Consider the following 25,875-nt stretch of genomic DNA (forward strand, 5'->3'; position numbering starts at 1 on the left):
CCACAGCCATGCCACCAGGTATATTCGCAGAAACTACGGAAGTTGCCTCACATGGATCTAGTGAGACCATAGGGGTCAGCTCGTTTCCTGAATATTCTTTCTCAAGATTTTGCTCTGCGAGATGTAAGACCTGTGGGACAACTTTAAAGTAGGATCGAAGGGACGGGGTTATTTTAGATCCTGCGTTGTTAGTGTATTTGGGATTATTAACAGCCCTGCTAGTTTTATTAGTATATGCTCTTTTAGCTTTAACCTGCCCCGATAGAAAGGATGAAACTTTATTTTTATTCGTAAAGTTTAAGTCAGGATTAGGTTGCTCGAGCTCCACATTTAGGGCTGAATCAGGGGTGGTTTTACTTTTTGCTGTTTCTATTATTTTATTTTTTCTTCTTAATCCCCTTAATCCCCTTAACCCCTTTACAGGTTAATCCAACCTTTCCTTTTGCTTCCCCTGAGTCTTCCACAACAGCTTCACTGCCCACGGGTTCCGAACAATTCAAGGAGACACCGGCCCCCCCCTTGGAACCTCCTACCAGCATTGTTGTCTTGCAGCTGATCTCCCTCTCTCCATTCGATGTACTGGCGCAGGCACCAGCCGAGACACCACGCGAGTCTCGGATGAGGCTGCGGATTTTTTGCCCTCGCCGCAGCTCCAGGGCAGCCAGACTCCAATGCCGCAAGCCTGCGACAGCTCGCTGCGGCACCAAAGAAGCGGAGCGAGGCTGTATGAAACGCTGTATGAAACGCTGCGGAAAGGCTCGATCTGCTGAATCTGGAGAGCCTCGTCCCGCCCCGTCCACACACATGGGGCTCAGCGCGGGCGTGCAAGGGAGGCAGAGATGCAAACGCGGAAATATCAAAATATCCAGATGCCCAATAAACAGAAACACTCAGGCCCCCAAGAAAAGGTACCCAGACATAAGAAATAACGAGCCACGGCAAGTGGACGACTTAAATTGTTAGCTGAAAAAGACTGCTAGACGGGAGCTCATGAGCGGAGCACCACGGCAGCTCAGCTCGCCGCCGCCATGTTTTCCCCCTCTCTGTACTGAGGTTAAGGGGGTGGGGCCTGAGGTGACATGTGTGCAAACACACCCTGTGGTGCATTTTAAGTTGGGGAATTAATTCCTCTTCAATCCTGAGTGTCCCTGGGGCACAACTAGGCCACCAGGTACCTCCAGTAAGCGCCACAGGGCTGCGTTGCAGAGAGGTGGTTCAGGCCATGCCCCTTTATATACCTCTCTCTGCAATGTAGCTCTGTGGCACTTACAGGAGGTACCTGGTGGGCTAGCTGGACACCAGGGGCCCTCAGGATTCAAGGGGACTTAATCACTCAACTTAAAAAGCGCCACAGGGCGCGTTTGCACAGTGGTGAAGGAAGGGGCGGGGCCTGAAGTGACATGTGTACAAACACACCCTGTGGCGCATTTTAAGTTGGGAAATTAATTCCCTTTCAATCCTGAGGGCCCCTGGGGGTCAACTATCCCACCAAGTACCTCCAGTAAGCGCCAGAGGCCTGCGTTGCAGAGAGGTGGCCCAGGCCATGCCCCTTTTTACACCTCTCTGCAACACAGCTCTGTAGTGCTTACTGGAGATACCTGGTGGGCTAGTTGGACCCCAGGAACCCTCAGGATTCACCCAACTTAAAACGTGCCACGGGCTTGTTTGCACAGTGGTGAAGGGAGGGGGCGGGGCCTGAGGTGATATGTGCAAACACGCCCTGTGCCGCGTTTTCAGTTGGGGAATTAATTCCCCTTTAATCCTGAGGGCCCCTGGGAACCAACTAGCTCACAAGGTGCTTCCAGTAAGCGCCACTGCGCTGCGTTACAGAGAGGTGGTCCAGGCCATGACCCTTCTTACACCTCTCTGCAACGCAGCTCTGTGGCGCTTACTGGAGGTATCTGGTTGGCTAGTTGGATCCCAGGGACCATCAGGATTGAAGGGGAGTTAATATCCCAACTTAAAACGGCCACTAGGCATGTTTGCACACATGTCACACCAGGCCCCCCCTCCCTTCACCACTGTGCAAACGCGCCCCGTAGCGCGTTTTAAGAGGTAGTTTTAATCCCCCCATGTGCTAGGGACTTACAGAGGAGGGCATGCTAATCACGGGGGTATCCCAACGCATAGTGTTCCGTAGTGTATGTAGGTGCTTTCACTGTATTCTAAGTGTGTTTTAGCATGTCATCAGTGATGTCACTGACTATGTCATGAATGATGTAATATGTGACGTCATCAGCAGTGCATTGCGGGGGCGCGAGTTATAGTTAGCTGAACTAACTATAACGGGGGAGTTTCACGGGTTTTGTACGAGTGCAATGTCCAACTAACTATAACTTTCCCTAAAACCTATGGTTTTTTCAGTGAAAAAATATATATATATATATATATATATATATATATATATATATATATATATATATATATATATATATCACAAAATACGTAGCCGATAGATGCGCTCTCAGTAACATAGAACTCCACAGCCAGTCTCTTCAAGAGGTGTTTTAATACGACGCGTTTCAGCTCCTTGCAAAGCCTTGATCACGTAATGACTTGTGCAAACAAACAGGGTGACTGATAAAGTTAATCATGGACATCGACAAGGGACAACATAAACAAATACCATACTATTGTGTGTATGGCAGACATGTTGGAACGGTATAATATAGATAGAAACTCATCAAAGTTGTATCCTATATACACAAGTTCCTCGGAACATAATGTCCTTATATATACATAGTATCTATACCAAGTATGTCATAAGACTAGGGTGATAAGGACGATCCTTAAGACCATAGGCGTGGTGTCACAACATATGAAAAATGAATATTTGACGGCCAAAACCACAACAATTGTTGAATATTATGGACATAAAGACACATAATGACACAAAATGATATGCTCCCAAATCGTATACATATATGGAGGCAAGATGATGTAAAATACATCATGAGCGCGGGTCAGCTCGTGAGCTAGTGCATGCACTAATAGTGCTGTTGCCACGTGTAGGAGCAAAGGTGTCCCTGTCTGCCAGACATGAGCTAGTGCATCTGTGCAAACTGATAGACAGTATGTCGTGTTGTAGGAAGGCAATATCAAAGAAACTCTATATGTGAATATAGGGCATGTTTGTGTTTGACCACATTGTGAGGGTAAAGTGCAAATGCATTACAAGTGTACATGTTGGACCAGTGTCCAGACTACTCAATGGTAGAAACGACCAACACCGTCAATCTGCCAAAAGTCTCTGTGGAGTCACATACTATACCCTTCAGACGCCCAATTTAAGTGATGATGAGGGGAAAAGGGTAGGTTGCCCGTGATACGTGAGTGCCGGTGACTGGGCCCCTTCCTTTCCTCCTGTGGAAAATAAGACAATAAGGAAAAATTAGGAAAAAGTATAAAAACATGTAAAAACACATTACCAATTAGCAATGATACAGTGCATAAATACTATTCTCCTTTCAATGCACAGTTGCAACTAAAGACGAATGGGATGAGAGAGAGAACAGAGGAAACATAATAGTAGAATATGCATTTCTGAGACAGCATAGCAAAAGACATAGAGAATTAAGCCTGATCATAGGGAGTAAAAGGTATATAACGTCAGTGATTATTCTCTAAGATGAATTGCCAGTTCCTCATCCTGGTTGAGTCCCCCAGGATTCTTGGTTTGGAAATTGACAATGTACTTAGATTCCTTTTGTCTGAGTTTAAGAACTCGATTGCCACCCCTGGGGTTGTTGAAAATTTGTTCCAAAATGAAGAATTTAAGAAGAGCAGGATTCGAGAAATGTTTATCCCTGAAATGTCGGGCAACAGGATATTTTTCATCTTTGTGTACGATTGCCCGGTAGTGTTCTAAAATGCGTTTTTTGGCCATAAGAGTGGTACTGCCAATGTACCACAACTTACACGGGCATTCAATCACATAGATGACAAAAGTGGAACTACAGGTCAGGAATTGATTGATCTCCTTGTTAATCCCGTTGCACTTGGCACTCTTGCAGAAAGGGCTGTTTTTACATGCCGTGCAATGGCCGCAAGGGAAGAACCCTTGGAGACCGTGTTCCTGTCTTTTGGGATAGATGGTAACATCACTCTGTACTAGTTGATCCCTGATGTTCCTCCCTTTCCTGTAAGTGATGCTCGATCTGATGGGAATATTCGCACCAGCGATATTATCGCATTGGATATCCCAATTCTTAGTCAATATTTTTTTGTATATTACTAGAATCAGAATTGTATGTCATGATCAACCTGGTATCATTCGCAGCTTCCTCATTAGTGATAGGAGGTTTATCCTCAATGGTAGAGGCTCTACTGATGCCATCCGCCCTGTCCTTGGCTCTACGTAATACCCAATTGGGATAACCTCTAGCCTTAAAACGATCTAGCATGCGAATGCTCTCAAGTTGGTAGGCTTCTTCAGTATTGCAGTTTCTCTTTGCCCTCAACAGTTCTCCAAAAGGAATGCTCCATTTAAGAGTGTCTGGATGGCTGCTGAGGGCATGAAGAATGCTGTTGCCTGCGGTGGATTTCCTGAAAAGGACAGAGCAAATGGAATTATCTTTGATGTCAAGCCTGACATCGAGATATTCAGCCATCGTGCTGCTGATGTTACTAGTGAGGACAATATTGTAAGTGTTGATGTTAAGCTGTTCAATAAATTGGGTAGCTTCAGACTCAGTGCCCTTCCATATGATGAACAGATCATCAATATAGCGCATCCAAGTAGTTACATGTTCAAGGTGTCCTGCCATTTCAGGGTTCGCAAAAAGTTCTTCTTCCCAGCGCCCCATAAAAAGATTCGCAAAACTGGGGGCGAAGCAAGAACCCATCGCAGTACCGATGTTTTGTCTGTAAAGAGCACCATTGAACAGGAAGATGTTATTGTTGAGACAGAACTCAATCATGTCTAGTATCATATTGGTGTGCTCTCTGAAGCGAATGGGCCTATTTTTAAGAAAATAGTTACATGCTGCCAAACCCTGTTTGTGATCAATGATGGTGTATAGAGATTGAACATATAAGGTGATAAACAGAAAGCCTTCCTCCCAGCTTAACTTTTGTAATTTATTTAAGAAATCCTTGGTGTCTCTCACATAACTGGGCAACTTGATAACAAAATCCCTAAGGAAGTGATCTACGTACTTGGAAATGTTTTCGGAGACACTCCCCCTGGATGATACAATCGGACGCCCTGGTGGATTGATAGGATCCTTGTGTAATTTGGGCAATAGGTACAGCACAGGAAGAATGGGATGGTCGTTCTTAAGATAACAGTATTCTTCCCATATTAAAATGCCTTTGTCATGCCAAGTGGTCAGTTTCTCCCAAATGGTAGTGATGCTGTTGTTATAGATCTCAAACGAGATCGACATGTAATATTTGTCGTCTGACAGTTGTCTCAAAGCCTCATGAATGCATTTGTCCCTATCTAGTATAACGACATTCCCGCCCTTGTCAGCTGGGCGGATGACAATCTTAGTATCCTCTGCAAGTGATCTTAACGCCTCTCTTTGTTTGTATGAGAGGTTGTTGGTAGTCCTATTCTGATATCTATTCTTGTGTCTGAAGGTGCAAAGTGCCTGGCTGACACTATCCTGGAAAGTGTCTATGCTATCGTGTGACATCATGGGTAGAAATGTTGATTTGGGTTTCAAACCTGTAGCGCATGGTGAATCAGTGGATAACTCTAAGCTCACAATGAGTTGTGTAGTGGAGAAGTCACTGTCAGTTGTGGATGTACATGCTTGTGTGGATTCTATGATATTATTGCTGTTGTTAATATCTGATTCTTGTCCTAACTGTATCATGGTGATTAGTGTATCTATATCACCAGAGTTAATGTTATCCTAGCATTTAGACATGGAAGTTCTCACCCTTCTATTGCCCCCTAATCTTTTCAACTTGTGCCATTTCAATAGTTTTAATTTCCTCGTAAATTTGAAAAGATCTATTCTGGTCTCAATTAAATCAAATGGTTTAGAAGGACAAAACGACAAACCTAGACATAAAGTTTGTTTCTCAACATCACCCATGACTCTGCTGGAAATATTAATTATAGTCTTATTAACCATTTTGTGATCCATTAGTAGTTTTTCTTGGGACGTGATCTTCTGTTTCCCATGTTGCCCCTTGATCTGCCTCTTCTGCCATCGCTGGTGTATTCGTTTGCTTCTGTTTCTCCGCTTCCGCGTCCTCTGCCCCTCCCCCTCCCCCTCTGTCCTCGTGTCTGAGGTGCGGGGGTTTCTTGCATAGTCCGTCGGCTCCGGCGTAAGTGTTGATATTCCTCCTGACGGGAAATGGAATTAGTGGTAGTGGCATTCTCCACTGAGATGTCAGATTCCGTATTGCTTGTAAGGGAGGTAGTAGTTGCCTGGCTTTCTTCTTTGTCAGTGCTGGTAGGCAAGATTGTTTCTTTTTGTTTGTACAAATGATCGTATTTGCGACTAAATGTGAGAATCCATCCACTCTCATAGTCACCATAGTCACGGTTGAGTTTTCTTTCTTTTCGCGCCTTGATGTCCTCCTCATACTTTTTAAGGCGGTCTTTCATGGCGCTCATCGCTTTATTCGCTTTCTCCACATCAGGGTTTTTTTTAATGTCTTCCATGATTTCCTGTATTTGTTTGATTATCTTGTCGCGGTCTATCCAAGCGTATTTTACCAAGATTTCAAGCATTCTTTTGGAACTTAGAGCAGAGTTCTGAGACCATTCTTGTAACATTTCTGGATTGGGCATTTCATATGTTGGCGTAGTGAAAATGCGCAAACCCCTGGGAACCATGTCCTGATCGATATAATTTTGTAAGGAACTTGCTTCCCACCATTTGGAAATCTCTGTTTTTTTCAGTTTTTCTAATTTGCGTAATTTGTCATCTATAAGTGATGCCGGAACAGTCTCCACAGTTGTGGCTGCTCTTGGCTGTCTCTTTGCAAACATTGCGTGTGCTGCCGCTCTTCTCTCATCGTCTTCGTCCATGTTGCTGACACCTCTGAGATAACTCTTCTAGAGAGCTGGGAGTCCAGATTACCCCTGTGTAATCACAGGTTCCTCCTGCCGCGTGATGCGTGAAGTCTCACTCTGCCATCAATTGCCGAAAATTGTACTGACAGGCAGGTGATGTATCCGGGGGTGAGGGGAAGGGGGGTGTTAGTTGGAGTAGCAACGTCCGTAATGCGATTCACCCCAAACAATGAAAGTCCTGCAAAACCCGGAAAACATGCATACAAACTTCACTGTGTCCGCAATATCAATAAGGGGCACCTAGCGATCACAATGCTGCTTCCCTTGGGACGGAGGTCAGGAGCCACCCTGAACAAAGGAGATCCACCCCCTCACCACCAAAAGGGCAGACAAAGTCAGGCTACAGGCTTACCTCCGATTCAAAAGCAGTCCACACCAGACCTGCGAAGTATCCACAGCGGCCGGCCCAAAGTACGGTCTCAATTTCAATTCTCAAAATCTCGCTCCTTCTGACCATATGGGACCCGAGGGAGGTGGCGCATATGCATTTGAATCGGAGGTAAGCCTGCAGCCTGACTTTGTCTGCCCTTTTGGTGGTGAGGGGGTGGATCTCCTTCGTTTTTTCGGCAATTGATGGCAGAGTGAGACTTCACGCATCACGCGGCAGGAGGAACCTGTGATTACACAGGGGTAATCTGGACTCCCAGCTCTCTAGAAGAGTTATCTCAGAGGTGTCAGCAACATGGACCAAGACGATGAGAGAAGAGCGGCAGCACATGCAATGTTTGCAAAGAGACAGCCAAGAGCAGCCACAACTGTGGAGACTGTTCCAGCACCACTGGAGGGTGATTAATTGAAATGGACGGACATGTGGACTGCATATGCCACGCCTCTGAAGAAGTGCGGAAGCACTGAAACGCGTCAGGCGTTAAGAAGATTAGCTGACAATAATGCTGTTGTTACGTTCGGCATCCTGAGCCTGCTTTTACCCGGGAAAATGATGGTTGTCGGAGTGCGTTTTCAACCGGAGGGTAAACCTGGAGCGTTTATGTTTTGCGGCAGCCCAGCTGCAGAAAATGCACCACCCCGCGATCATGGGGGCAATGGGGCTCCATATCCAATGGAGTTTCATTGTGGGGACTTCCATAGGGATTAATAAGCGGGACCCACATGCCGAGGCCCATCGGAGGGCTTGAAATGCCGCAACAACAGACTACATGTCCCACAATTCCATTTGGGCTCATTTGAGCTGCCCATTGGAGGGTGATTAATTGAAATGGACGGACTTGTGGACTGCATTTGCTACACCTCTGAAGAAGTGCGGAAGCACTGAAATGCGCCAGGCGTTAAGAAGATTATCTGACAATAATGCTGTTGTTACGTTCGGCATGCTGACCCTGCTTTTACCTGGGAAAATGATGGTTGTCGGAGTGCGTTTTCAACTGGAGGGTAAACCTGGAGCGTTTATGTTTTGCGGCAGCCCAGCTGCAGAAAATGCACCACCCCGCGATCATGGGGGCCATGGGGCTCCATATCCAATGGAGTTTCATTGTGGGGACTTCCTTAGGGATTAATAAGCGGGACCCGCATGCCGAGGCCCATCGGAGGGCTTGAAATGCCGCAACAACAGACTACATGTCCCACAATTCCATGTGGGCTCATTTGAGCTGCCCATTGGAGGGTGATTAATTGAAATGGACGGACATGTGGACTGCATTTGCCACGCCTCTGAAGAAGTGCGGAAGCACTGAAACGCGTGAGGCGTTAAGAAGATTAGCTGAAAATAATGCTGTTGTTACGTTCGGCATGCTGACCCTGCTTTTACCCGGGAAAATGATGGTTGTCGGAGTGCGTTTTCAACCGGAGGGTAAACCTGGAGCGTTTATATATATATATCAAGAAGCAGTATCTTTAGGTCATGATGGTTCATTGCAGTAGGAAGAACACACGCCTCTCATTGAATCGGTGTTTACATCTCAGCCATCCTACCACAGTCAGTAGGCGTAAAGACAGGGAGCCAAGAAGCGCCCTGACATGTATTGTTTATGGAGCTGACTCTGGTTACCGCAGACACATTCCCACATGACCCAACAAGACGGTATTCGACAAATTAGTTCTTGTACCTTATTTCTCTTATATGCATTTATTGGAAGTGCCTAGAAACATGCCGCGCGCCAGGAGTAGTGAAGTGACATACATGGGATAGGTAAGATGAGCCCGAGGACACGAGGGCAGAACCTACACCAAACGGGGGAGAGGTAAGATGTAGGTTACAGAAACATACAAGGAAGGCTGGTACAAAAGAAACTCTTGTACAATCGTGTAGATTGCTTGCAAGCCTGTTAAACTTGCTTCGTGTCGTCCTTTGGTATGGGGCCCACAGTAGAGCCATATTACCACCTGAAGTGCCATGAGTCAGGGTATGTGCCCTTTTGGCACTACACCAAGCCTTCACATTGCAATGTCTGTGCAGCACAGCACAATGGTGCTGTGCAGCTTGTTGGGTGCATGTTAAGGTGGCCGCCTTCCAGAATTGTGCAGTCATCGAATTCTGCACTTCATTCGTTCAAAACCACCCAGAGTGGTGATAAAGTATATGTTGTACTGTATTTTCTTGTAGCACTTTTATAGCACTTAAATACTCAATACCCCTTTGTGGGATACCGAAGCACATATTTGAATGCATAGCATGCTACAACATGGGGAAGTGTTGGATTTGTTTTGATCCAATGTGGGAAACATGTTGGTGTTGTCGTCAGTGACCAGACAGGTGCTCTTAACTTCGGGTGCAGCACCTAGCAGTGTGATGGAGGAGGTGTGAGAAATAGGCAGCACACACTTTATAATCATGATTAAGACTAAAATATATCGGCAGCTGAATAACACCAGCCTAGAAGGAGAGGCAGTGGTGTGCTATGTGCCTTTACACAAAAAACATGGGGGCAGATTTACCTTAACTGGCGCATCCCTGCATATCAGCAGGGATGCGCCAGTCATTGTGCGTCACGGCTCCGCCACCATGGATGCGCCGCATTTACAATGCGGCGCACCATGGGGTAAAAACGGACAGATGCATCTGTGCCTTAAAGGCGGCGCATTGCTGGAGTTGCGTCGCAAGCGCGACGCAGCTCCAGCAAGGCTCTGGGGTGCCCTATCGTTACAATGCTGCATCAATCCTTATGCCTGCTTCAAGCAGGCGCAGGGTTTTGACGCAGCATGGGCTCAAAAGTGACTGAGTGAAATCTTGTAGATTTCACTCAGCCACTTTTAGGAGGCGTTCCTGCGACGGAACGCCCCCCTGCACAGGAACGCCTACTTCTGGCGCAGGGCTTTACAACGTGGCACATCTCCCAGATGCGCCACGTTGTAAATACCCCGCAGCATGGCGCTGGTTTTGCGCCGCCGCTGCATCACAAAAGTGACACAACGGCGGCGTAAAAGAGGCGCAAGGGGCTTGTAAATCTGCCCCATGGTAATCAGAGAAGGCGCAGTAATCCATATAGCAACATGCAGAAGGTACAGATGCTGTCAAATGAGTACAATTGTGTCAAACGGGTAAGAATATGAGTAGGTGAGATGAGCAGAAGAAACGTTTTTCATAGGTAGGGACACTGCTGTACAAATGGAGTGAGCAGCAGAAGACACCCGTTTTTCATAGGTAGGGATACTGCTGTGCAAATGCAGCGAGCAGCAGAGACACCCGTTTTTCATAGGTAGGGATATTGCTGTACAAATGCAGTGAGCAGTAGAAGACACCCCCATTTTTCATAGGTAGGAATACTGCTGTACAAATGCAGTGAGCAGCAGAGACACCCGCTTTTCATAGGTAGGGATACTGCTGTACAAATGCAGTGAGCAGTAGAAGACACCCGTTTTTCATTGGTAGGGAAACGGCTGTACAAATGCAGCGAGCAGCAGAGACACCCGTTTTTCATAGGCAGGGATACTGCTGTGCAAATGCAGCGAGCAGCAGAGACACCCGTTTTTCATAGGCAGGGATACTGCTGATCAAATGCAGCGAGCAGCAGAGACACCCGTTTTTCATAGGCAGGGATACTGCTGTACAAATACAGGGAGCAGCAGAGACACCCGTTTTTCATAGGCAGGGATACTGCTGATCAAATGCAGCGAGCAGCAGAGACACCCGTTTTTCATAGGCAGGGATACTGCTGTACAAATACAGGGAGCAGCAGAGACACCCGTTTTTCATAGGCAGGGATACTGCTGTGCAAATGCAGCGAGCAGCAGAGACACCCGTTTTTCATAGGCAGGGATACTGCTGATCAAATGCAGCGAGCAGCAGAGACACCCGTTTTTCATAGGCAGGGATACTGCTGTACAAATACAGGGAGCAGCAGAGACACCCGTTTTTCATAGGCAGGGATACTGCTGAACAAATTCAGCGAGCAGCAGAGACACCTGTTTTTCATAGGTAGGGATACTGCTGATCAAATGCAGCGAGCAGCAGAGACACCCGTTTTTCATAGGCAGGGATACTGCTGTACAAATACAGGGAGCAGCAGAGACACCCGTTTTTCATAGGCAGGGATACTGCTGAACAAATTCAGCGAGCAGCAGAGACACCTGTTTTTCATAGGTAGGGATACTGCTGATCAAATGCAGCGAGCAGCAGAGACACCCGTTTTTCATAGGCAGGGATACTGTGGTACAAATGCCCTGCATGACAGATTAAAGATTTGGAAGAGGAATCGAACTTGTCAAACAGAGAAGAAACTACACAGTCTTTAAAAGATCAAGATTTCACCTCCTCCTACTAGGTCCAAAGAGGCCACCATTTTCTTTTACCAGAGATTCATGGACCAAGTCCCTCTTATGCTTCCATAGGTTCCCAAAGCACAAGTACCGGCCCGGGAGTCCTGGCTAGGTCATGGCTGAGATCATACCCAGATTGACTGCCTGCACAGGAGAAGTTGGGAGATGTAGGGCTTGGAAGGTTGCAGCCATGGCCCGCCTCCTCTTACCCTTCCATTTTCTACCCACCGGGTGATCCCAGTACTTGTGTCTTCGTTCCCGCGGTTTCCCAGAATCCTCAGTGCGAGTGTAACAGCACATCGAATATTTTGTGTGTTACATGGCTTTGCTATCGAACTCTGATCTGTGGTTGCCCTTGTGATGGGGTTTGTCATGTGTGTGGCAGTGCTTGCCCTTACACCCATTGGGTAGTGTGCAAATAGAGGCCAATGGGCAGTGTAGAGGAGGAGACACACAACAGCAACACAGCAAACCACGCCAACTTCACAGTGTTCCAAGCACCCAAGAACCCTTCCTTGAGCATACAGGACCCTTCAGTTGGCCATTGTGGAAGTAGAGAGGGGTACCAAAAGTCTAGGGGTGTTAAAAGTCTTGTGGAGCTGGGGCAGTGTCAGCCACATGTTAAGTCAGTACCCCTGAAAGACATATGAAGGGAGGGCCGAAACACTCCTGCTACAAGCATGTCACAGCAAAGGACTACCTGGAAACCTCCTTAATTCACCAAAGCCAGAGAAGCGGCGAGAGAGTGGAAAAGGCAAAGAAGTGAGAGCATGTCAAGGAAAAAGAGTAAAAGCAGGCAAAAGAAGGAAAATTAGATAACAGTACATGTAGATTGAAATGGGAAGTCATAGAAATGAAAAAATATAGCAGTCACCAATTCAGAAAGTCAATTTTTGTCATTATAATCCCCATTCACAAAACGTAATCGGAGTGACATGATTATTAGTTCATTTACTGCGATTACTTCTGCGACTTTTAACATAATTCGGTAGAGGGGGAGAAGGCAGACAGAGGAAGGTGAAGTTGGTAAAGAGGGTTAAAGGAGAAAAAGAAGAGAAGGACAGGTGGGGCAGGTAGGGAAAGGGAGGGCGTGGTAATGTGAAAGGGAGGGGTACGTTGAAGAGTGAATGCTGGGGCAAGGCAGAGAGGCGGAGTGAGAGTGCACAGTGCTTCCATTCAGCGCCTCCTCCCGTCAGCCTCCACTAATGCAAACACCAAAAGCCTTAGGAAAACAGGCCACCCAGAACCTGTTCTACCCTTTTTCATGTTCAGAAATGTTTCTGCTCTTGTGATGCCAAGTATGTGACAGCGAGATGTGGATCTGGGGAAGCACTCCAATGTGGCAGCCCGTGATCCTTGCAGGGGGTCGCCATAGGAGGGCGGCCACCTTAGTGCCACATGATGGCACACTACTCAACCTAATGTTTGGGACCCTCGGGGTCTGGCGCGTCCCACGTCATTTCCGGCATTGGGCAAATAAGCCTTTAGCAATTTTCTCCACGAACAAGGTGGCTGGTGTCTTTATTTTATCGGGAGATTGCTGTATTTGTGGGGGGGGGGGGTGTTGCAGATATTGGCACTATGCCAGGGAATGGCTGGCCGTGCTAGCCTCACCTTCCCAAGGACCATCAGGGTTATGCTCACCTTCTCGCCACACCTTTCCAGAGATGCTCGCACCGCTGTTCCCGCTAGAGGAGCCCTACACGCTGCTTACCTCTGCACCCCTCATCCTGCCAGCAATGCCCAGGCTCCTGCCTACCACTGGCCACATCAGATTGGCATGTTTCCCTGTACAGCTCCTCCTGCCAGCACCCACATACCCTGCCTAGCCAAAAATACGTAAAACGCCTCATTCTGTCAGGAATCCAAAGGTCCCTTTACACCCGTGCTTCGTCCTTCTCAGGGACACTTTGTTCAATGTGTGCCATCCCTCGTATTGTCCTGGCGGGAGCTCTGAGCCCACTGTTTACCTCACACTCAGGGACACTCAGGGTCCGCAGTAACGTGACTTCCTCTACCTCAGTCTGCCAGTGACCCTCTGCACCTCTGCTCGTGCCAGGAACACCTTGGCTCTTACACTAACTCTGCCACCCGCAGGAGTAGTAAAGTTAGGAGTCCTAACTTTACTACTCCTGAACTGAGAAAAATCCTAACATTAAGACTTTCAGTATTCACAGAAGGCTTTTGGGAGTCCTAAAGTTAGGACTCCTAACTTCTGTGAATACCGAAATGAGTAAGTGCCTTCTGTGAATACCAAAATGGTAGTAAGTTTAGGATTTTGTCTTAAGTTAGTTCTGTGAATCGGGCCCCATATGAATAACTACAATGACCATAGTGAAGTGCGAAAAGAGAAAAAGGGAGTCAAACCCCCCCCCCTTTTAAGCAACAGATGAAGAGTGAAATAATTACCATAAGGCCCACAAAGCAGTGAAACTCAGGAAAGGCTGTTAAAGGCATAGTACACACCATAGGGAAAGTGATGCTGGCTTGTTGTTGCTTGGCCAAACCATTCTGCTTTTTAAATGTAGATATTTATAACATGTTTGTAAAAGGCCCTTTCATCTCTTCCTATGTTTATTAACTAATGAGTCAAAATAAACATTGCTCTCGCACCGGGTGCGTTTTATGTAAAATCCGCCTAAAATGGAGCGCGGCATTCCGTAGCTCTATCTCTGTTTGCAATCTAGCTAGCAAAGCCGCGACCAAAGTTTACCTATTGTGTTTCAGCGGGAAAATAGGTGGTAAAACGTAGGCGTGGACTTGTTTGCATCTTTATTGAGGGATTGTAGTGCAACCATGCCAAGATTTTGACAATCTTCTGCTACTTAAACACTCATTAAATATTACAGCTAAACACCTGGGGCCTGATTAGATCTCGGCAGACGGGTTACTCCATCACAATGGTGACAGAGATACAGCCTGCCACAATATAAATCCCATAGGATATAACAGGATTTATATTTCAACGGACGGGATATCCGTCACCGTTGTGATAGAGTGACCTGTCCGCCGAAATCTAAATCAGGCCCCTAGTCCGAAATGTGAGCTCAAATTTTCAAACTTTGTTTGCCATTTTCCAGTTTTGGGACACCTTGATGTTCTTGTTATAGTTTCTTGACGCTGATGTGGCCGCACCTCCACGCCCATAACACTATCATTAATTGTAGAAGCTAGGTTTAGTTTGACCTCATTGCTCATCGCCCCTGCCCGCAGCAGCTCCAGGAGCGCCTCCTATAGGCTATCCAGAACATCTCTCCTCCTACTTGCAGATGATTGAGATCTTCAAATACAGAGGCATATGCCCCACAATCAGTAGCCCCCTTCTGTGAACAGTTTTCACAAACAGTTATCTCATGGCCCATTCTGTGCAATGCTATATACATGCACTAGTATTGTGTTCCTTGTTCTCTCACTAGAGCACCCCTTACAGCCGCGGCGTTCCAGTCATGTCTAACGTTCCTGCAGCTTCTGTGCCACATAGAGTGCCACTCTCACCCTTCGCACAACTTATCCAGTCCCAGTAGGGCTTACCCGAGTGTTGCCTGGCTCTCTTTTTACCAGGCCTTAGAAAGGATTTACCACTCATACCTTGCCATGAAGGCCTGGCGGTCTGGGATTTTGTCACCCAGAGATCAGACACTCTGTCTTTCACCTTTCAGGATCTGGGCCCTATACTTTACTGGCCTCTATCTCAGACCTTCATGTCTCACCCCTTTTCCTCTGCCCAGGTAGCAAAGAAGTTGTTAACTTTAAGGTGGGATACCTGTGGCTCACTGCCATATCCTTTGTTTAAAGGCTGCTGTCAGGGTGGCCGTGTGGGACATAGTGTCGGAGCGAGGGAATACCCTTTCTTAGTTGACAGGGACGTTGAGTTGTTTCAGGTGACCTCATATTCAACAAATAATCTCAGTACATCCTCCGCTACCCTTCCTTACCATACATCGAAACATCATTGGGTGTGAACCAAGAAACAGGGTGTCTTCCAGTAGATTCTGTACCATGAAGGCCTAATGCAAGAGGCTCCGTAGAGACAGGTAGTTGGAAACTCACCCCATGATTCCATCAACCACAATCTGAGCGCTACCTGCCTCCGTTATCACGCTCAGGGACCTTCTTATGTGATTCCTAGTAGCTGTATTATTTATGACTTTACAAGATTTACCACACCCTCATGATGGTAATATGGAAGCAGTTTGCGATTTGAATTAGCAGCAGTGATAGCGGTATCTATTTGCGACTATACAAGATTTACCACACCCTCATTATGGTAATATAGATGTAGTTTGCGTTTTCTATTATGTTAGCAGCAGTGATAGCTCACTCTTGACTCAGGTATTAGATTTTGGGATACCACTGTGATATTTTCCACTGGGCATCTGCAGTAAACAGCTTTTGTGTAAAGCAGAGTAATTCACCACTTGTGGTACTTCACTATTCCCGCCGCACTGTTGCGTGCTGCCACACTTTACCTAATAAGGCATATTTTCTCTCAAATCACTTTGCAATTTCATATCTCAGAGTGCTTCCCATACAATACAATGTCATGCTAGATTGAGTAATCCAGCTCAACCATCTCTTTTATCCTACACCTAGTATTTACCTTCTTGAGCCTGAAAGAATGAGAGGCGTAGCTAGCCCTGCGAAGATTCAAATGTATGAAGTGCAGCGTAAGCACAAACGCCTTCAGCAGCATCATTACCTGGCTTTGCTATCTCACTGGCTTGTGAGAAGTGGCAGCAGTGTGGAAGTGCTTCCAGATCAACCACGTTAGACCCATTTCAGGAGAGGCTAAATCTTGGGCTTGTGATGGTGGGTTCATGGCATTGTACTTACACTCAGAAGTATGCATGCACGATTATCCCAAAGGTTTTTACAAAACCAGTAGGAGCATCCCTTTTTGAAACACGCTCAAATTAATTTATGAGACCAGAAACCATTTTGCAGAAGAGGATTTTCAATGGGTCTGGAGGTTGAGTGGCTGGGACAGCCGCGGCCCGTGCAGGTAGGAGTGGTGGACCGGGTGGGGGGGGGGGATTTCGACAGACGATAAGGGAAAACTCCTGCAGACCTCCTGCAATTCAGGAAGGCCCATAAAACTTGGCTATTTGCACAAATCTAGATTCAATGTTCCTCTTCGACAGCACTCAGAGCCTTTTAGCGCCATGAAGCCACCCGGTGTACGCGCGCTCTATAAATTATTATAAACATTAACATTAAATTAATAATTCATTTTTCCTCATAGTCATCTGCCGAATACCCCCCCCCCCCCCCCAGCCCGGCGCCACCGCATTAACCTGCATAGGCTGCAGCTGGGTTGGGATAGTGCTTTAGGTGAAGTATTCATAACAAAAGAGAAATATGATGCATTTTTAATTCTCCTCTTCTGCTGTGCGAAACTGGGTTCATTTTAGGAGCATTAAGATTTCTCTTTAATGTATCCATTGGCTCTCCAGGCTCTGTCCTTGGCCTCTCCTTTACTCACCTCTCCACCACCTCTAATGAGGTCATTCTCTCTTAATTTTGGCTCTCATGTCATCTTTATGCAGGTGTCACCGATATCTTTTTCTTGTTTCCTATTTTCTCACTCCTCATAGGGCCAAGGATATCTAAGTGCCTCAGTGCCATTCGCCACTGGATGGCTTTATGAGTCTTAATGCGGAATTCCTCTAAACTGAAGTGCTGTGTTTTCCCCCCTAATCAGCTTTTGCCTCTTTACCTGACTGAATCAACTTTCCTCGATATCTTGACGTTTGCCTCCTCTTCTAGGAACATTGGCGTTCTTTTTTGCCTATCAATGAACATGAAATCCTTCACATCCACGAATTCCATTGCTGCATTATACCAAGTACAAAACATATGCAGGATCTGGCGATTTGTCCACATTTAATACACCTAAAATAGTCCTCCACTCTCTAGTGCTAGGCAGATTGGACTACTCTAATAGCCTATTGGTGGGCCTCCCAATATTCCTTTGCCAACATGACAAGGTCTTAAAATTTCCATATGTGAAGTGGTTGAGTGCACACCCACTTCCAATTTATGCAATGCTCTAGGCAATGTTGGTGCATGTTATCTTGGAACAGGCTCCGTCCATGCGCGTGGGTATAATTCCTATGACTGGAACCTCGTCAGGCTCTTCATACCAAGATGCACAGCTGAGAAAGGGTATATGAACCTTCCAATAGGATAAACACATTTTTATCCGCACTTTCATCCAATTTATTAATAAACTGATTACGGATCGAATAAATTGGATAAAAGAGCGGATACAAATGCGTTTATCCTATTGGAAGGTTCCTATACCTTTTTTCAGCAGTGCATCTTGGTATGGAGAGCCTGACGAGGTCCCAGTTATAGGAAGGTATTAACATTTGCCACTAGAACTGTATACAGTTTCCTTAGACACACCTAGTTCATTACATCACCCTCTAGCTGTCTCCTAAAATCTGAGACCATATCTAAGCAACTGGCTCTGGTATACCTAGCGGTTAATGATGCTGGTCCTCACTATCTCGCGGACATCCTATCTCGATACACTCCAGCCACAGATCTAAGATCCACAACCTTACTTTCCTAACCACACCCAAGCTGCCCACTGGTCGCTCATGTTTGGTCATTTTACCTTGTGTGCTGTCTGCTTTGGAACTCTCCATCCGTAAGCATTTGTGCATATCTATATCCCCAGGAGTTAAAAAAAGGATTGAAATATCATCTCCTGCTAATAGAATAGAAAAAGGGAATATTCCAAACACATCTAAAATCTCCACAAATAAGTAAAAAATATCTGCCTCTATGGTCTCATCAGTGTAATTAAATGTGTTTATCTTTGTTAATCTTGACCTGAATGGTTAATCTTGGTTAAATATCATACACACTGCTCCAATTGTTTTATGTACTGACAGTTTTCTTATGTACAACGTTTTGTTATGGCTGCTAAACAAATAAAAGAAATTATGCTCATTACATATATAAATAACTTTTTTTCCCTTTTAGGATATAAGAATCTTGCACAGTACTCCATTACATTTTTATTTGCTGAAAGATGCATGTTAAAGTACAACAGACATGCACCATGCAATACGTTTTGTGAGATTAATTGGTGGTGTTGCCTAAAAAGTTCAGTACCTGCTCCACCACAGGCGGAGATTGGTAAGGACTGCCCCATTGCCCCACCGCTAGTGGCGCGCATTGCAACAATGTTTGTTGACGCCCCCACAATGACCACCTCCGCCAATGATTCGCTCGCTACCACCATTTGACAGTGCCCCTCGAGTCTCCATAACCACTGTCTCTCAGATTCATTTAGTTTTATAGCGCCACTCATGCCAGTGTAAGATGTCAGAACACTTTACATCACACACGCACTGCACAGACCTCACACACACACATTGCACAGAGACAATCAATCAACAGTGTGTAAATCAGTGTACAGGAAATGTGACATAAGAAATAGGCCTACAAAGAGTAGGAGTCACATTTCACCCCTACTGGTAGGCAGGATAGTTTGAGTGTGCTTGTTCTGGGGAAGAACAAATTCAGAACTTAAAATGTAACACCATTGTTAGGGGTTTTCTTTAATAATAAGAATTGATTTCTACCCAAATGAACCCCTTTTGCAATATAAGGACAACAACAAACTGATCAAAAAATATGTAGCTCTAATATTTTCCTTGCAGTTTGCATGCAGCTCTTTGATGGCAGTTAATAGCTCACTGCTCTATATTAGGATTTTAGCTTATAAACTGCAAGTATCAAAAGGATCTCTGACAAAAGCGGTAACCCGTTCTTTGCAGCAGGCACATTAACCCTTTACGCTATGATGAGTCAAAACTTTCACTAGACAGAGCTCCTTTCTCTCTCCAGGAAGAACATTAATCACCGGAGTTGTCATTTTTATTGATGCCTGAAAATTGCTGGGACAATATACGCAGCATCAGGTGCCTTTAAAACGATGAACATAGCGCCCCCACCCCAAGTCAGAGCCCGGTGCAGTGGCACCTATCACACCGCCCTAGAGCCGACCCTCCCGCTAGGCTCAAATTGGTATCTATGTTTTACCGAGCTGAAGCAAGTGAAGGCTGCTGGTGGTCTCCAAGCTTGGTCTGTGTTCTGCCACAAGTCAGGGCAAGTGAAGACCGCTGTCACAGTTCATTCCCTGTAGCTTGTTCCAAGCTTGGCCGCGATTGACGTCGCCTTCAACTGCCTTTGTGCCCTGTGTCGGAGGTCTGAGAGACCCTACTACACAAGCAAGTTAAGAAAGATTCATGCCGGCTTCCACAGGTCTTTGAGCTGCAAGCATGGTTTCCATGGTAGCACTTGACTGCTGAACCCCGCCTTTGTCTCGAGACCGATGTACGTCAGTTGCATTTTCATCCGCATCTCCGTGTGGAGAGCAGTGAGTATTGCTTATCCTTTTTTATCGGTGTTCACCAAGCCCAGCCAACACTCTAGGCTCCATCTGTCACAGACGTTTGGCACCTGCTAGTGCGATAGAACCCACTCCCCCAAGCATGAGGCCATCAAGTTACTCAATTTCACGTGTTTAACATCCACCACCATGTGTAACGTCTGCTTAGCACCCACATCACACACGATCTCTGCTCAGCAGCCAACTCAAAAGCAACCTCGGTTCAACATATCGCTCAGCGTCAGCTGAGTATCCACTGCAAACAAACACTGCTCAACATCACTCCCCACATGCAAACTCTGACCACTCTTCCCAAACACAACCTATGAGCTGCTTCCACCAAAATCACAACAGGCTTAGGTGGACCTGCTGCTTCAGCTGTGCCTCCAACCTCGCAAACGTCCAAACCTGGCTCAGCTAAGTGTCCACTCCAGCTGTGACCTCCATTCCTTATCCACTTTAAAGGTATCTGTGGTAAAGGAAGATGCAGGGTAGCCAGTAGTAATGTCAAAAAAGGATCAGGTTTATTGATGTCCCAGGCTACAGGTAAAGTAGGTATGACGGAAGCCCCACCGGGAGCAGCATCCTTGCTGCTCAGCAACACATTCAACTGACACTCTCTCAAACCAGCCACACGCCAGCATTCGAATTACAGCACAGTCACTCAGGCTGAACAGCAGGGGACATAACACTAAGGGGAGAATGCATGGCAAAGAGGAAGATACCAAACAAACCTCCACTGACGTTGCACCCCACATGCAATTTGTACTTTGAACCAACCACCACAAAACCTGTGACTGGCAGTTCTTGATGGAATATAATCAGTTTCACCAATGCAATTCTATATCAGTATAATCCAATAATGACTTGTACTCCATTACCTTGCTAGAACAGAATCTATTGTAGCCAGAAGAGTGGTCCTACTCCTGTCCTGCCACAGAAAGCGTATCATATGCCCCACTTGTGTAGATTGTCTTGCCATCACACCATTCTAATTGGGTGTCATCTGTCCATCTTTGGAATATCGTGAGCTTCTCTCCTGCCATCACATCTGTCTACTGATGTAATTTCACCTGTCTATTCAAGGAAAATATTATGTGCCTCTTGTTATCATATCTATCTACCAATATGATGTCACAGTTCGTTCACGGACTGTCTTGCGCATTTCTACTGCCACCTCTCCTGTCTATTGATATGATGTCAACTCAACTGTCCAGTGACAGAATGCCTTATACCTATGTCCTGCCAACATATCTGTCTACTGGTGGGATGTCACCCGTCCATCGACGGAACATCAATTCCCTCTTTGCAGCAGCTCAGTCACATCCTATACCAAGGGTGTGCATGAATGGAGAACTGTGTTCGCCCCATTGCGGTTAGATTGTAGCAGATGGTTAATGGTGGGCATTTAACACACCTTCTTACTGCTCAGCTCTTCAGACAAATGACAGAGATTTACTGAAGGAAGTGTTTCTGCTTAGGACATGAGACTGGAGATTTTGGGGTGCTCTGTGCTCAATTACTACAAGCCAGTGTCAATTTGCTGTTATTTGCCTCTAGATACCAAGAAAGAACTGGGATAATAAATTTAGTTTTACTGTCTGATCTGGACCAATTCCTACTCTACCTTTCCATAGACAAGAAATTTGCTAAGAAATTATAATATGTATAGTGTTAGCTGTAGGGACTTTGGTTACAGCATATGAAGAATCAGGTAAGGTAGTAAGGGTGCTTTATCACCTACAGGATACCTAGGCTTATTTGTGAGTATAGCTCACAACAGGAATGAAGTTCATTTTAGATTCGTGTCTGCGAAACCTTGTTTATTTGACGATGTCTAAGCTTTGATTTTTATCAAGCACGCGAGTAGGTCTTTGTGTTTTTAAAGCTGTGTGGGGACTGTGTTCCTTCTGGGCATTTGTGACAATTGCACAAGTCACTTTACCTTTGTATTCTGTGCATGTGCATTGTTGGAGTGCATTTTTCTGTTCTAGGGAAAGAACAAGCTCAGTTCAATATGTTCCCATTAAAGGTGGTCAATGAGTTTCTCACAGATGATCTTGCCAAGTATCAAGCCTTGTTTCGGCACCATAAGTTCCAAGTTTCTTTTCGACTTGGAAGCAGTAGGAGTGAAAATTGAACCTGATGAATCTGGGGCTATATTTCTGTCCGTGTGCAGGCTCAGAGCGGGTCCATGCACCTTTTTTTGCAGAAACCTCATGCCTAATGAATGCTTGGCCGACGCAGGCTACCTCACGTCGGCCGAGCATTTATTTTGCATGTGAAGAGGCTCTTTTATCTGGTAACTTCGGGACCCAAATCAGGGAAATGTCTATCGGTCCTTAGAGACTGAACAATCACGTTCCAGGGACGTTTCTGATGTGGAGTGCAGTGCTCCAAACCACCAATATTGCGATGATATGGAAACAGCAGTGGGATAACACACCGTTGGATTAATTTCTTGAGACCCCTGCATCCGGAAACACAAAGGCGAAGTGTAGTAACAACACAGAGTTCAGAGACACGTCTCACGACATAACGTGTCCAAAGAGAGAGGGGTTGGCATTCCCTACTCCTTCTACAATATCAGATGGTGCACTAAGATATTATTCTTCATGGCTCCCTGATGAAGGCTGTAGAGCCGAAAAAGCGTGTAGGTCGCTATTGGTCAAAATCTACTAGCCATGTTGTATTTGCACATGTTCTGAGCTGAATTGAGTTTACTCCGTGTGATTGTCACAAGCCAAGATAAAGAAAAATGTTTGGCCAGTGATATAAAATTAAATAGATGCGGTCTCATTTGGGCCACTATAATTGAATCCACCAGAAAGTGAACAGGTACATATTAATGTTTAGGTGAAAAATGAAGATATATATGTATACCTCATAGGTTTGTTTTACATACAAATTCACAAACCCATTGTACCCACTCCAGAAGGATGAATGTGGAAGGTTGATTGAATATCCAGGCCCACTTCAACATTTTCCGGATGGAGGAATATATTGCTCTTTTAAAATATTCATAATTATGAAGAATGAATTTTGGATCATGTAATTATTTATGTACATTTGATCATGATTGTTGTATAACCTGTTTTTTGATACCATTAAATTATTTTTGATACAGATCTGGATCTGGGTTTCCGTTCTTCTATATGTTTGCCCATTTTTTCAACAGTTGCCTTATTAATTATATGTACATTAGTTGTTTAATCCCTGATTTAGGAACTTATTCAGTTACAGGGGTGCCCTCTTTTTTGCACAATTGGTGGAATGTCACTTGGCCATTGATGCAATATCATGTACTTGAGTCCTGCCACCATGCCTGTCTGTTGATGGGATGTCACCTGTCAATCAACAGAATATGATGTGCTTTTGTCATGCCACCACCTCTTTCTGTCGGCAGGATGTCACCTGGCCATTGATGCAATATCATGTACTTGAGTCCTGCCACCATGCCCGTCTGTTGATGGGATGTCACCCATCAATCAACAGAATATGATGTGCTTTTGTCATGCCACCACCTCTTTCTGTCGGCAGGATGTCACCTGGCCATTGATGCAATATCATGTACTTGAGTCCTGCCACCATGCCCGTCTGTTGATGGGATGTCACCCGTCAATCAACAGAATATGATGTGCTTTGTCATGCCACCACCTCTTTCTGTCGGCAGGATGTCACCTGGCCATTGATGCAATATCATGTACTTGAGTCCTGCCACCATGCCCGTCTGTTGATGGGATGTCACCCGTCAATCAACAGAATATGATGTGCTTTTGTCATGCCACCACCTCTTTCTGTCGGCAGGATGTCACCTGGCCATTGATGCAATATCATGTACTTGAGTCCTGCCACCATGCCCGTCTGTTGATGGGATGTCACCCATCAATCAACAGAATATGATGTACTTTTGTCATGCCACCACCTCTTTCTGTCAGCAGGATGTCACCTGGCCATTGATGCAATATCATGTACTTGAGTCCTGCCACCATGCCCGTCTGTTGATGGGATGTCACCCGTCAATCAACAGAATATGATGTGCTTTTGTCATGCCACCACCTCTTTCTGTCGGCAGGATGTCACCTGGCCATTAATGCAATATCATGTACTTGAGTCCTGCCACCATGCCCGTCTGTTGATGGGATGTCACCTGTCAATCAACAGAATATAATTTGCTCATCAGCTGTCACTATGCTTTTCTGTCTATGGAGTGTTCACTCTCCATGGATGGACTGTCGTATGTTCTAAGACCGGTAATTCATCTCTTCTGTCCTTAGTAAATGATATGTTGAAGCATAGGTTAACATCGATGTATGTCCAAAAACTGCCACCTCTTCTATCCCATAGATTGAGTATTGTCGCACTGGCGTTTGCTATGTTAGTTTGAATGCATGCTCTGTTTTCTAACATATGCATCTTTTGATGCTCTAAGAACAAAGCAGAGAAGTAAAGGAATGAACATATTAACCCCTAAGTTGTCTCTAACGCTCACTCTCACTTTCTCTCCCAGGCTCGAGGATGAAATCAGTACCCACACACAGCTTGAATATGACTTTGTGCAAGTTAAGAAGGTAAATTTGGCCCAATATCAGTCCCCCGTCGGCTTTAGCTTCACCCACCAGACTTCTACCAATGCAACTTATGAACTGGCACCCAGGGACTGAAGGCCATGGCCCTACGTCTCGCTCTCTCACTTGCCATCTCCCTCTGGCTCTTTCTCTGTCACTTTCTCTCTTTCTGCCTATTTCTGTCCCTCTCTGTCACACACTCTTTCTTTCTCTCAGTTTTTTTGTTTCACCCTCCTCTACTTCTTTCTCTCTCTCTTCCTTCTTCTCTCCACCGCTTTGTTTTTCTTTGTCATTTTCTCTCTCAGTCTAGCTCTCCCTTTGTCTCCCCTCGTCTCTCTTTATATCTTTTCCTGTCTCTCCTTCTTTCATCCGCTGTCTGTCACTCCGTCTGTCTCTGTTCCTTTATATCGGTTTCTTCCTTTCTCCATCTCTCAGTCTCTGTCTGTTTCTTTCCTTCTCTCCGGATATTTCTTTCTTGTTCCTTCTAACTCGCACTGTTTCTCTCTCACTCTTAGTCCCTCTGCCTCTCTTTGTCTCGCGTTGTTTCTTTCTCTATCGCTTTGCCACTCTCTTCTTCTTCTCATTCCCTACATATCTCTTTCGCTCTCTTTCTTTCTTTCACTCGGCTTCTGTCTCTCTGTGCCTTTGACTCTCTTTGCCTCTATCTCTTTCTGTCTCTCTTTCTCTCACACTTTGCCTCAGTGTGTCTCACTCTCTTCTTCTTCCTCTCATTTTATGAGATCATATTAGCGATATCATGAAACTCAGGAGGAGCGCCAAGTCTACCAGTATATTTTTTATATTAAACCATTTACTTCTGAATGCAGTAATGGTCCGCTTTATCTTTATTTGATGCTCATTCCCTCACTCGCTCAGTGCCAACTTCTACGCTCTTGGGTGAGAGGTCCTGGTCATATAATCTCATATGCCGCAACAGGCATGAGACGCACACAGAACAGTTTGATAAATTGGTCAGTGCTTAATTTGTGCCGGTGCCTTCCAGTGCTCAGCACCGGCACTTAATTGCCAGCACCGGGGTTTATGACTGTCTGTCACATGGTAGTGGTGTCTGCCAATGTAGGTATGAGCACAACAACTTCTGTTTATTACATTTCCAATTATTAGTATTTGCCTCTAAAGCCATTCTTATA

General features: G+C 45.6%; 1 protein-coding gene across 1 annotated transcript in view; it reads left to right on the forward strand.

Moving 5' to 3' along the window:
• LOC146833202 (keratin, type II cytoskeletal 80-like) overlaps positions 1–25,875 on the forward strand; it is a 69,348-nt gene that overhangs the window by 17,365 nt on the left and 26,108 nt on the right. The window contains exon 3 of the mRNA XM_085600862.1: positions 24,667–24,727. Within this exon, the coding sequence (XP_085456988.1) occupies positions 24,667–24,727 (61 nt within the window). The remainder of the gene's footprint in view (positions 1–24,666; positions 24,728–25,875) is intronic.

The sequence above is a fragment of the Triturus cristatus genome, chromosome 4_2, assembly GCF_964204655.1.
Source record: "Triturus cristatus chromosome 4_2, aTriCri1.1, whole genome shotgun sequence".
Lineage (NCBI taxonomy): Eukaryota > Metazoa > Chordata > Amphibia > Caudata > Salamandridae > Triturus > Triturus cristatus.